Genomic DNA, 12,797 nt, shown 5'->3' on the forward strand with positions numbered 1-12,797 from the left:
AATGGAGGGACCTGTCCTCTTGCTGAGTAGTGATGAACTGTAAATCAGTAGGTTTTGTTGGAGCACGAGAGGGCAGGGAAGATGAACGTGTTGGGACAAAGCCACGTACAAAGAAAACAATTTAACAAAAAGCAAGCGAGATCCCCTGGCTGCTGCGCAGAGAGAGAGAAGAAATCTAGAAGAGATTCTCCGATACTAAGAAGTCCCTGCTATAACAGCCAAGATTAACTTGGAGGGAGGTAGAAAATAGGAGACATATGGCTATGAAGAAGAGAAGAGGTCTCCTTCCGCCCAGCCCACTTTCTTTCCTATTGTCTAATGCTCTCGCTGCTGATTCTTATCCAAACAGCTGCTTGGGCACCTGGCTGACAGATCTGAGTGGACACCGCACTCCCTTGCTACACCAGTTGATAGCAGAGCGTTGTCTTCTTGGCAACCTCAGCTCTAGAGCAGGTCCCCGGGAAAGCCAGGAGTCATTTTCCTATAATGCAGGTGCAATGGCTGGTGTCTTTGGGGCAGTTTGATTTAGTGCCTTTTCTTGGGCCCATTTTATCTTCCCAAAGCAATATCATTAAGGCATCAAGGGAAACCTGGAGTAATTTCCATAGTCCAGAACCTAGGACTGGATTAAAAACTCCTAGTTCCTGCAGGTTGCTCATTCTCTAGCCCTGAATTTTTCCAGGAACATTAAGCTCCAGATTTTCAGTGCTGAAAACTCTCTTTGAAGCTAGAAAAGTGATCCAAAACTCGTAGTGTTTATCCTGTATTTCAATATAAGGATGGGGGCATGACAAACGTAGGAGAACACACAGTGACTGTGTTCTAATCCATGGACATCTCTGAGGCAAGATATCCAAATGCACTGAAAACACCAGAAATATTTTAGGTTAGTGGCAGTAGAAATTGCTCTCTGATGTTTGCTAGTGCAGGAATCCTGCAACGCTCAGCTAAGACTTCTGTGTGCAGGGCTGATATGGTTGGTGCTGACTCAGAGATTTCTGTACCATATTCCATTGTGTGGTGTAGTTGTCTCAGCAGTCCCCTCCCAAGATTAAATCTGGACTGCTTTAGCTCTGCAGATGAAACCCCTTGTAAGGAGTGGAAACAATTCTGGAGACTTCAAAATGCTTTGGAGAAGACTGTCAATGTTGTGTGTGACACTTAGCCGAAAAAGGTACATCAAGGATCAGGTAAAAGAAAATGCCATGCATTTCCCTCCCCATACTTTTCTTTTCCCTGAGAAAGAGAAGCCCGCAAATTCTAAAACTAAACCGAAACAGAAAAAAACTCCTAAAGTTTCCATTTCTTTCATAGAAAGAAAAGAGATGAGGCCAAATTCACCCCTCGTAGGTAACTCCATTGTCTTTAATGAGGTTGATGTGGAACTGGTGGGCCCATTAATCCCATCTGTTCAGCTAAAGGAAAGGTTGGATAGCAGCATGTAAGAGGATGGAAATATGTTCCTTTTTTATATTTTACATTTTAGCGGATTGGATGATATCTTCTCCCTTTTCCCTGGTACTGCCAGACACATCCCTCATACAAACCACCTGCCTGAGAACAGACCTCTTCGGAAGTGAGCACTGAAGGGAAGGGCACCATGAATCATGGAGGTTGAGTTGGCCAGATCCCATTTGTGGGAAATTAATGATCCTTTCCTTTTGAATATAGACTGGTGCATTACACAACTCAACTGAGTTGGTGGGAAAGTTTTGACAGAAAGCCGTTTCCAGATAAACGCAAATTCAACTGTCTACACATAGACATCCTGTGTCATTTTGAACACCCTACAGTCTCTAACATATCTGTCCAGGTTTAAGACTTGTGGGAGTCCTTTGTCATTGAAGCAACAGCTGGAGCCCAATAGGATATTGTAGGGCACATAAAATATCACCACATGCTTGTATCATCGAGTGAAACCCTAAGACCCATCCATAAGGAAGATCTCACCATTTTCACAGAATGGAGAACCTGAGGCCAAAGACGACCATCACCTAAATGAAGCTCAATGTGGGCATAATGATATATAGGGAGGGATGGCATTTAATTCATTATTGGCTCAATCTTTCATATCAGTACAGTGGTAACCCTTGAGACATCTAGTGCAGGCAATGGAATGGGATCTTAGTTTTTAAAAGACACTTCCTGTACTCATGTGTATTACAAAGTGATGGCTCAAATCCCTTGTCCAGAGCCATGGGGTCAGATGCAGGCCTAGCATCTGCACTCAGCATGCGCCCAGACCCCTAGCAGGCTCTCCCTCTTCCCTTCTCACGGGTAGACAAAATCAGAACCAGGACTAAGATCCTCAGATGCACTTGGGGTGATTAACAGAATTCACACAGGCATTTTCCATTTACTTTAGTAGGAGCTGCTCATCCCCTTACATTGTATCATCATGGTGGATGATGACTGATTACATAATAAAATCAAACAAGTAGGCATAGGCTTCGTTAAAAATCCCTTCAATGGGGTGGAAGTCCCCAACAACTGAGCTGTTTTAAGCCTGACCCCAGTTTTGAATGAAATCGCACAATTTGTAGCTGGCGATCAGATTGTGGCTTCACCTCCTTGACTCATGGTGGACTTTACGTCATCAGACTGTACCCATCTAAGAGCTCATCATCTGGTATGAGCTTATCAGCTAATGTCAGAGGATAGACAGAGGTACATCCAGAGGGCAATTTAGCACACATAGCTTAGATACCATACTAGGCTATAATGAATCACCTTCTGGACTTGTTTGTTTCTTGCCATTGACCCTAGCAGAAAACTAGATAAATAGCTTAGACTAGATGACACGCCAGGTGAAATAAACTCCACTGCTGCAGTCAAAATCTGTTTGTTTACTTTAAGAGGCAATTGCTCAGCAAATGCCTAGTTTGGTTTTTTTTTGCACCCTCATGCTTGCCCAGGACCTTCACCTGCTAGTGATGTAGGGCTTGGTTCTGGTGCAAAAGCAGGAATGGTGCATGTTCTCATGCTGTAGATGGGCTGAGGTCAGAGTCCAGCTCCTGTGCATGGAAGCCAAATCCTTCAACCCATTTCTTCACTGGCATTTGAAAGCACCTTGCTTAACAAAATTAGTTGTGGGTATGACCCTGCTGAAGTTAATGGATTTACAGGGACCGTGACCTGCAGTATTTTGCATCTTTGCTGTTGAGACACCATTCAACAGATAGAAAAACCTGATGGGACACATGTAACATCTCTTGCTGTGACTGGTAACACTGCATCATATTAACTACGTCAGACATATCTTCCCTTGTCCCATCATTTCCAGTTCATCAATGTCTTCCACTGCAGAAGTGGTTTTCTTCACCGTTTGCTTTTTTGACAGCTTGTGTTTGAATATTGGTTATTGTGGCAATTTTCCCCTGTAGTGGCTTCCTCCACTGTTTGCCGTAATGATCATATTTTCCTTTTCTCCCAGACTGTATTACAAAAATCAGTCATTCATCCATTAATTGGTCCATCTTTCTCAGTTTTCAGTAATCTATTGCTTTCCATATTGGTCATCCATTGGGTGCAAAGTTTACATGTGCAGATACAATTGATTTATTTTCTCTCCATTTATTTTGTCTCTTTTGATCTGTTCCTCTCTCCTTCCCTCCTTCTGTGTTTCTGCTATCATTTCATTGCAGCTTTTTTTGCAGAGCATTGATAGAAGTGCCTCCATCAATAAGCAAAGCTTGCTTGTGCCTTGGGCACAGCCCTGAGACAAATGGATGATGCATAAACTGCATCAGCCTAGGAGTAGACCCAGGAGATGCCATGACTCAGAGTCAGCCCTTGAAGGCATCATTTCGTCTTGTTTTTTCTCTGATGGGATTAAGTTCTTCTGCATACGCCCTCCTTTGGTTCCTGGGAATAAGCTGACATGTGAGGAGAGCGCTCTGATTTCTCTACGTAGACGTCCAGGTGTGAAATAGTGAACTTCCATAATTACATTGCCATGAAAAGACTTACAGGTCACTTGGAGTTAGAGTATGCCTCATTTCCCTTTCTGTACTGAAAAGGAAGGAAAAATGCCAATCCATTGTCCTTTTCCCAAGACAGGAACCCAAAGGTGTGGGTAAGGCAAAGAGGACACAGGACAAGTGCATCGGAGGCTAAACAGTCTACTACTCTGTGCTTGGTTCGCCACTATTTATGCTAGTATTGACCAGGAATGACACAAGCATAGTTACAGTGCTTTAAATTCCAAGGTGATGGGCTGAGATTCATGCCTTTTACCCACATGGCTGAAGGATGCCCTGATGCCCATGGAGGAGGTGAGAGCTGTTTCTGTAAACTGGCAATCCTGATCTGAAATCAGAAGTAGAGCAGCATGCAGAGATGAGGAGTCATGGGTGAATGGCAGAGATGGGTCAGCACTGAAAAGTTAGTATTTGGCTTTGTGTCCAAAACCGCCCAAAAATCTGGACTGGTTCAAAGTCTGAATTCTGTGCATTTTAAACTGTGCCACTTTTAGAGAAGGAAACAGCTGTAGAAATTAGATGTGGAACAACATTTAGTTCAAGTCTGAAACTGTTCCAGTTTGGGGGATAGTGGTGATGAGTTGGTTCACCGTCATGTAAATTGATGGGTGACAATCAGTCCTTCAGAGTCATGTTCCTGACAGACTTGTGGTCGAAAGTTTTTCTAAGTGCCCCGGGGAAGCCTGCATGAGATGCAGAGAGCAGATGGACTAAGTGCACTTTCCACTGTTGGTGTTCGTGTTCTTTAATGAGGTGGGAGGGGTAAACACTTTCCCTTTCTTCCTCTATGGGAACAAGCTGGGATGCTGAGGAGCTGGATGTCCTATGCCCAGCAGGGAGTGTCCAGCCCCAGGACACTTGCTCAGCAACACGTATTTCCTGGGAAGGTTCGTTGGCTGAGCCACATACCGGGACACAGCTGGAGCAACTTCTCCCTTTGTGGTACCGTCTTCTTCTCAATGCACACGAGTCCTCTTCACTTTATGTATCAGTCACTGAACTTTTCTGTACCACGCACATCATCTGTATGCCAAAAGGGCATTTGCAGGAAACCACCAGCATTTCTCTCTTTTTCTCTCCCTCTCCTTCTCCCTTCTTCCCTCTCTGGAGGTGTCACCACATCCTATGTCAAAACTGGCAGAAGATACTATGCTAAAAAGTTCACATAAAGAATCTGCCCACTCTACAGCTTCCATTCTATATTTGTAGACTTCTCTTGTTCCAGGGCAAAAGCAAAGGAGGATTTGCTGCTTTTTTTTTTTTTTTTGATCATTAATTCATCTTGTTTTATTTCTTTTGCTGCTGTTTTTGTTGTTCATAGTATACACACAATCTGGCCATTTCGGTACGTAGATGCCTCTGCCTGGCTGAAGGAAAAGGAGATTCTTATGAAGATGTAAGTCTTTCAGAGGACACTTAATCACTTCAGTCACTTCAGGTGGGTGAGAGCAGAGCAAATCCATGCTTTTGCTGATGCTCTTCTTTCTCTGTTGTCACTGGTTGAAAAACTGCTGTCTCCTACAGGAGGCATCATTGGGGCATAACTTGTGTGACTGCCAGATGAACCTCAGGATAGCCCAGAAGTCATTAGACCTATTCTATCCAACCAGTTTTAGCCTTTTTAAAAGTTTTTTTTTTCATTTAATATCAAAAAAGTAGACTTCTCTCATGTCTGCAACCTCAGAGGAAGTAGGCTCAAAACCATTTCTCCACATGGAGCCCAGCAAAGGGTATTGCCCGCTTTATTTGCATGTGTGGACATCGTAGACTCGTATGCACTCCTGGCAGCGGACATAGCAGCACCAGTGGAAGATACAGTGACACTTCTCTTTACGTTTCTCAGTCCTCGTATTGTGCCCACGGCCACAGCACAGAAGGTCGCAACCATCAATCCCATGGGAAGTGACATTACAGATCCTGTCTCGGGTCCCAAAGGAACCTGTCTCAGGGTTTGGCTCACAAAAGTTCGGTGAGTTCTCATAGTAAACCAGGTCCTTCTCAGTTGGAGCCTTAAAGAAGTTGTATTTGGGTCTGAGGGTCTCCACCCAGCCACGTGATTCTCGATGTTTTTCCACCACCATTTCAGAAGCGCTATCATACTTGTCCTTGAGGTAGTCACCGATGACCCTGAAGTCTGGCTGAGACCACCAGCAGGTCTTCACTTCGCAGCTGCCTGAGAGCCCATGACATTTGCACTTAAGATGCATGAGTTCAATAATAGACTGAAAAAGAGGAGAGGAAAGGCAAAGAAAAAGGAAGACATTAGTTTGTTATCAACACACGTATTGCATTCCGCTTTAGTGTCCTAAAGATTTGCAGGGATTTCATAAATGTTTTTAAGCGCTTGTGAACAAAAATCACCTTAGCCTCTAGTCAATGCTCAGCATGGATGCTGAGTCTGAGGCAGATAAAACCTCTGCAACATTTTTACTTTCAGGGATTATCAGAGGAATGCTATGAGGGTATGCTGAAAGAGCTGGCGTTGTTCAGCCTGGAGAAGAGAAGGCTATGTGGAGACCTTATAGTGGCCTTCCATTACCTGAAGGGGGCCTACAAGAAAGCTGGAGAGGGACTTTTTGCAAAGGTATGTAGTGATAGGGAAAGGAGGAATGGCTTTAAATTGGAAGAGGTGAAGACTTAGACTAGACATTAGGAAGAAATTCTTCACAATAAGAGTGGTGAGACACTGGCACAGTGGGGGAAGTTGTGGATGCCTCCTCCCTTGAGGTGTTCAAGGACAGGCTGGATGGGGTCTTGAGCAGCCTGGTCCAGTGCGAGCTGTACCTGCCCGTGGCAGGGGGGTTGGAACTGGATGATCAAGGTGCATTCCAACACAAACCATTCTATGGTTCTATGGTTCTATTATTCTATGACTATGTCTAATTCCCACCCCAAATTCAAGCATCTACCAAGTGTTTTCACTAAGGAGATTTCTGTGGATGATAATTTCTGACATTAATTTTCATGTGTCAATGTTGCAGTCCTTTCACCCAAGAGCAAGATTCAGACACATGTAGGCAGAGAAGAGAAGAGCACACAAACCTACTGAAACGATGGCTTTGTAAATGAAATAAACATCTATTCCACTGGAAATTAAAGAAGTATGATATGTCCTAGCTATCTAGCACAGAATTCCATCTTTTCTGCATGTTTCATGTTTGCTTAAATAAACAAGGGTCTAGCTTTGCTGCAGCTACGTTCAAAACCCTGAAAAGCAATATCTTTTTATTTTTAAGACAGGTTTATTATCTTCCTAAAATAATTTCAAAGAAAAAAAGATAGGATCCAAATTTTTAATTTTGAACAGCTCAGACTTCAACATAAAACACTGTTCTGGAATAAATGGAAAGGTGATTATTGATCCTGGAAGTCTGCTATTTGTTTTTACCTCTTAGGAAATTAGTCTAAAGGTGTTTCTTGAGGTGTTGCCGTCCAGTATTCTGAGGTGGGAGACAGCCTTATGCAACTTACGTGATAATCTGCATTTTCAGAGTGATCAGCAAATTTCTGGGTACGTGAACAGACTAGTGCCAGCCTGAGTCCAAGAGATTTGCCATGAATCAGCACCTTAGTGTTCACCAGGTGCTTTCCTGTATTATTTAAGGAGTACCACCCGCTGCAAACGAGGTTGTAATTAGCTATGAGAGAGAACCACAAAAGGTTCAGTTCATATAATCATGTTGAACTTAATCAAAGCTTCTGGCCTGGTAGTAGGGTTTGAGTTCATAAGGAAACTAATGCAAAATGTTGCCTATGGCTCACGTTTAGCCGGAAACACTTGAGCATGGAGGCATGGAAGAGCTACCCCATGAGGGCTGGCGTGGTGAGAATAGAAAACACTAGTGCTTTATAAAACAGTAGGATTGCAGATAATGGTGTGACATGTGTTCTCTAATCTTTGACAGCTGTAAAATATCCAAAAATAACTCAATGTCAAGTGACAAGGCTTACAAGAAGAAAACCTCTGCAGTTTTTGGATCACAGGCAGATTTACTCAAAACTCAGTTTTTCCAGGGATTCTCACTTTAAGGCAAATCCTTTCTTTCCACTCTACCCAGCTTCTCCACAGTCCTCTTTATCTCATTATCTATCCCAGCAACTGCCACCAGCAATGCATCTTGGAATAATTCAGGACAGTGTTGGAGGAAACCGTACTATTGCTTGTGGTCATCTTCATTGCGGACAATTTTTCTTTCTGGTGGTATTTAATTTCAAAGGGTTATATTCCCTACTTGAGATCACCTCTCTTGGAGTGTGAGGGGGGATTACTTCACCAGGGTTTTATGTCATCCACCTGAGGACCTCATACCAAAGTCTTAGCCTGTCTGAGGACAGCTTTCTTCCTAGCGTAAAGCAACTGTGGTGGCTTTGCTATAGCTCACTGCACAGTCCTATATCCTCCTAAGCCCATGTAAGGCCTGCTCCTGAGGGAAGAAGACCACATTAATCTCTTTTGAATACAATGAGGTATCTTTCTTCCACTGAGGGATAAACTATATCATGTATATTACAAGAAAAAACAATACTATTATGTCAGAGGAGCTGCAGCATAGTCTCCATTAGCAGAAGTTTGTGAATGAATTTCACAATTTTTTTCCCATAGATTAGGTTCTTCTGCCATTTACAGATTATTCTTGAGATGAAAAAGAGAATGCCCTCTTACTGGGATTGTTCCACCTTATGGAAATAATCATGTGTACAAGCTAGTGACTGTGATGAAGGCAAGACTTAGTGTTTTCAGATCCCTTGTCCACTTTGCTCTGTGACTGCTTGATGTGAAAATACATTGACTGGCTTTGGGGTCTGGTCCAAGTTAAATCAGAAGGCACCAGTGTCACTTTACCTCTCATTTTCTTTAAATATTCCCTGGGAAATGGACCAGTGTTGAGAAGGATCATAGAATCAAAAAATGGATTTGGTGTGAAGGGACATTAAAATCATCCAGTTCCAACACCCCTGCCATGGGCAAGGACACCTCCCACTTGATCAGGTTGCTCAAATCCCCATCCAAGCTAGCCCTGAACAGGGATGAGGCATCCACAACTTCTCTGGGCAACCTGTGCCAGTGCCTCACCACCCTCACAGTCAAAAATTTCTTTCTAATATCTAATATAAATCTCCCCTCTTTCAGCTTAAAACTATTTCCCCCTCATCCATTCCCTGCACTCCCTGATAAGGAGTCCCTTCCCACCTTTCTTGTAGGCCCTCTTTAAGTACTGGAAGCAAGGATGCTGGGAGATTCTCTCCTGCTCTTCCCCACCCTTAAGCCTGCAAAGAAAACTGATGATCCCAGGGAATGACGAGCTGCATTCAAACTAGGACTAAGTAGCTAAAGACATGCATCTAATGCCATTTGTGAGCTCCAGATCTGTCCAAGGCATCAATCCCAAATGACAGAGGAACTGCAGGAGACACACAGTCTCTTCCAGTAGCAGCCCAAGGGCAGGCTGGATACTTCAGGATATCTCAGTTTCTACTGAAGAGGATTTTCTTAAGCAGCTGAATCTTCCCCAATAAACTCTGGTCTATCTCTCTCAACCTCAGATGCTCATAGTGCAGATAGCTCTGTCTCTACAGCTCACCTTCTTCCTACAGCCAGTTGAGGTGGACAGGCACAGCTCAGGCATCATTAACTGAGATATTTCAAATGACTTCTTCAAGCTGGGATGAAATCCCATCCTAGACCTGTCTGTCTTGATCTGTTCTCTATAAAGATGCCTGGAACACTGACTCCAAGGTAGACATTTACATCTGGGTAGGTAAATTTACTTAGAGCTTTCATAGGTTTCCTCCCTGGTAAGAACTATCACAGGGCAGGTATCGTAATTGCATGGTTTGGTTATTCCCCTCAGTTACCTCCCAACTGTTCATTGTGGCAAGTAAGAAAACATTAAAGGGAGATTGAGAAAGGTGAAAACAAATTTCCTTACGGTCCTTCCAGCTTCGTTGTTGTGCCTGTTCATAGCTGACCGAGCATCTGGTCTGTTCTCTCGAGCGTCTGCAAACTCCCGAGACACCATGCTCCCAAACTCCACGTCCTCGCTGCAGCCTCCCCATTTCCAGCCTTCCCCGGGAGAGCCTTTGTGGCGGGTGTCACAGCCGCAGATGGTGGCCGAGCCTTCGGCACAGGATCTAGTCACTGCGAAAGCCACCCCAGCAGAGGCAATGGCATGGACAAAGGCTGATTCCCTGGTAGCTGTGAGAGAGAGAAATCAGTGAATAGAATAGCAACCAGTGAAGTGACCACTCATGGCTAAGATCAACCCTGTGAACACCTCCTGAGGGCATGGCAGAAGGCCAGGGAACTCTCCTCTTCCCTATGGTCCGACTTGGACCTACTCCAAAGACATTTTCTCATTTTCTTACACTAGGAAATAAGCTCCTGTGTAGGCAGGACCAGTCTTGATTCAAGCCCACTGAGGTCAGCCGGTAAGTTTTGATGAAGGTCATCTTGAGGTCTTAGAATGGAACTATGGCAAAGTTTCAGAGGCTGTATAGAATATTCTGTATGATGCTTTTCAGGCAATGCACCATGTAGCCATACTCTGAGCTGCAGTCTTGGTGTCAGCTGCACCGAATTTTGGCTATGCTCCTGTAACATGGAAAATTCAGATCTACATTCGTTGACAGCTTCCACCTTCAGTGGTGGGATCATCACCAGGTAAAGCACCTCTTCCTCCTCGACTGAGAGAGCTGCAGATGGCTACAAGGTAGGATTATGCCAGAATGGTCAGATACTCCTCAGTCCTCACTACATAAACTAAACATTGTCCCCATCCTCCATCCTGAGACCACCTTCTTTGTCCTAGGCCGTGTAGGTCAGTTACAGACAATGTTCAATACACAGCATCTTGCATCTATCCAAAGTTTTGCTCACTTGCCTAGCAATGCCCTTGTCAAGGGAACTGGAAATGAGCTTTTCTTTTCTGCTCAGTGCCTCAGGATGGTGGGTGGGTTGAACAAAATTTTTTAATGGTTAAGGACTGAGGAACCTTGGTCACCGTGGAGACCTTCCTTCAGTCTTTCCTCCTATCTGAAGCTGGGTGGGCAATGGCAGTGTAGCATTGACTTGGTTTTCCTGGTTTCCAGTGTTTTTTCCTACACTATGTCAAAATTAAACCGTAGGATCATAGAATCATTAAGCTTGGAAAAGACCTCTAAGATCATAAAGCCCAACTGTCAGCCCAACACCATCATGCCTACTAAATCATGTCCAGAAGTGCCACATTTTTTTGAACACCTCCAGGGATGGTGACTCCACTCCCTCCCTGTTCCAGCCTGTTCCAGTGCTTCACTACCTTTTCAGTATAGAAATTTTTCCTAATATCCAATCTAAACCTCCCCTGGTACAACTTGAGGCCATTTCAAACCCAAACATTTCAGGCTGCTTATCAAACGGGGAAAATCACAAAATATGTTTTCATTCCCTGCCTTCCCCATAGGTTTGTTTTTAATCATGTTTCTTCATTCAATAGAAATTACCCCTGAGTTCAAAATCACACCTCAGAAAACACCACTGCAATGCTTTTTGGCTTCAGCAAAATGGCAGTTTTATCATGAACGGGGCTATTCTCAAACCATTGATGTATTTCTAAGAAAACACAGTGATTCTGATAATTGGCCTCTCTTAACCTCCTATGCCGTTCCCCACGCGAACTCACCTCGTGCCTAACAGATGAGTTAGACAAGCAAGCATGTTGTCTCTAACACCTTTCATATTAGACTAGGGCAGTGTTGAAATATGAATAGATCCATAAAAACCTCAGGTTTCCAGTTAATGAGGCTTTGCCAGCTTTTACTGAGCTTTGCATCAGCTGACGATGTGCCTCCTCAAAACCACTCAAACCTTCCCTGCACCATATTTTGCTGATCTGAGCTTTCCTTGGGCATTTTGGCTTAATCTTTACTTTCTAGATGCTTCCATGCTTTACTAATGCAAGGAGAGTTTAATATGCCAAGCCAAAAAGCCAACATGTTCTTGGGGGGAAATCAAAACTGCATGCTTGCAGAGCAGCCCTGGCTGGATTGAAGGCTTAGGCAAGAACTTGTGCAGCACTGCTTCGCTTTGGGAAAACTACCAAATACAACAGTATGCAAATCACATAATGTGCATGAATTTACAAGCTGAAGGTATGAGCAATGTCCTGGAACATGATGTCAATGCGCATCGTGAGGTTAGTAAGTCACTAAGGGCTAGAAACCAAAAAACGATCTCTCAGTTCCACATGATTTTGAAAACCCTTGTTCAGCATCTGTCCAGCCTGGAGGATCTCACCTTCCTGCAACTGATGACCACACAGTTCCCAAGCTGTGCGAAAGCTCATCTTTTGAGCATGAACTGATGAGTCCAATTCTAGCAGGACAGAGGACTTGGCATCTTCCACTTGTCTAAGGCCAGGTGGGATCCAAAAACCAAATCTCAGGTCTGAGGATCTTGGTATGGTCTCTCCAAGAACACTGATGACGACTCCTCGTGTCTGTAAATGGCACAAGCTTCTTCTAGAAGCCAGTCATATAAGTTGGTGGGATGAATGCCTTTGCCCTCTGATAGAGAGGTAGAGGGTTTAGTGCCTGACCAGAGAATATCTGACACACCTTTCACTTCCTCCCACTGCAGCCTAACTAATTTTCAGACCTTTCAATATGCTGCTATACCATGGACAAAAGAGGAAGGTGATCATTGTTCTTCTTCTTCCTCCTTCTATCTGACAAGTGTAGTGGCTAAAGCACGTTGCTTGGACAGGTTAGCTCTCATCGCCTGGGAATCATTCCTTCCTCTGCTCAAGAGGAGAAACCTGATACAGGCCTTTGACAACT

General features: G+C 43.9%; 1 protein-coding gene across 2 annotated transcripts in view; it reads right to left on the bottom strand.

The window, feature by feature from the left end:
• Window positions 1–498: 498 nt before the first annotated feature.
• Window positions 499–12,797, bottom strand: part of WNT3A (Wnt family member 3A) — a 98,670-nt gene continuing 86,371 nt past the window's right edge. For both annotated transcript variants that reach the window (XM_009558255.2, XM_054057859.1), the window contains exons 3-4: window positions 9,911–10,176; window positions 499–6,202 (exon numbers count right to left, since the gene is read on the bottom strand). In XM_009558255.2, the coding sequence (XP_009556550.1) occupies window positions 5,723–6,202; window positions 9,911–10,176 (746 nt within the window). In that variant the 3' untranslated portion in view covers window positions 499–5,722. The remainder of the gene's footprint in view (window positions 6,203–9,910; window positions 10,177–12,797) is intronic.

Source organism: Cuculus canorus, chromosome 2 (genome assembly GCF_017976375.1).
Source record: "Cuculus canorus isolate bCucCan1 chromosome 2, bCucCan1.pri, whole genome shotgun sequence".
NCBI classification, from domain to species: domain Eukaryota; kingdom Metazoa; phylum Chordata; class Aves; order Cuculiformes; family Cuculidae; genus Cuculus; species Cuculus canorus.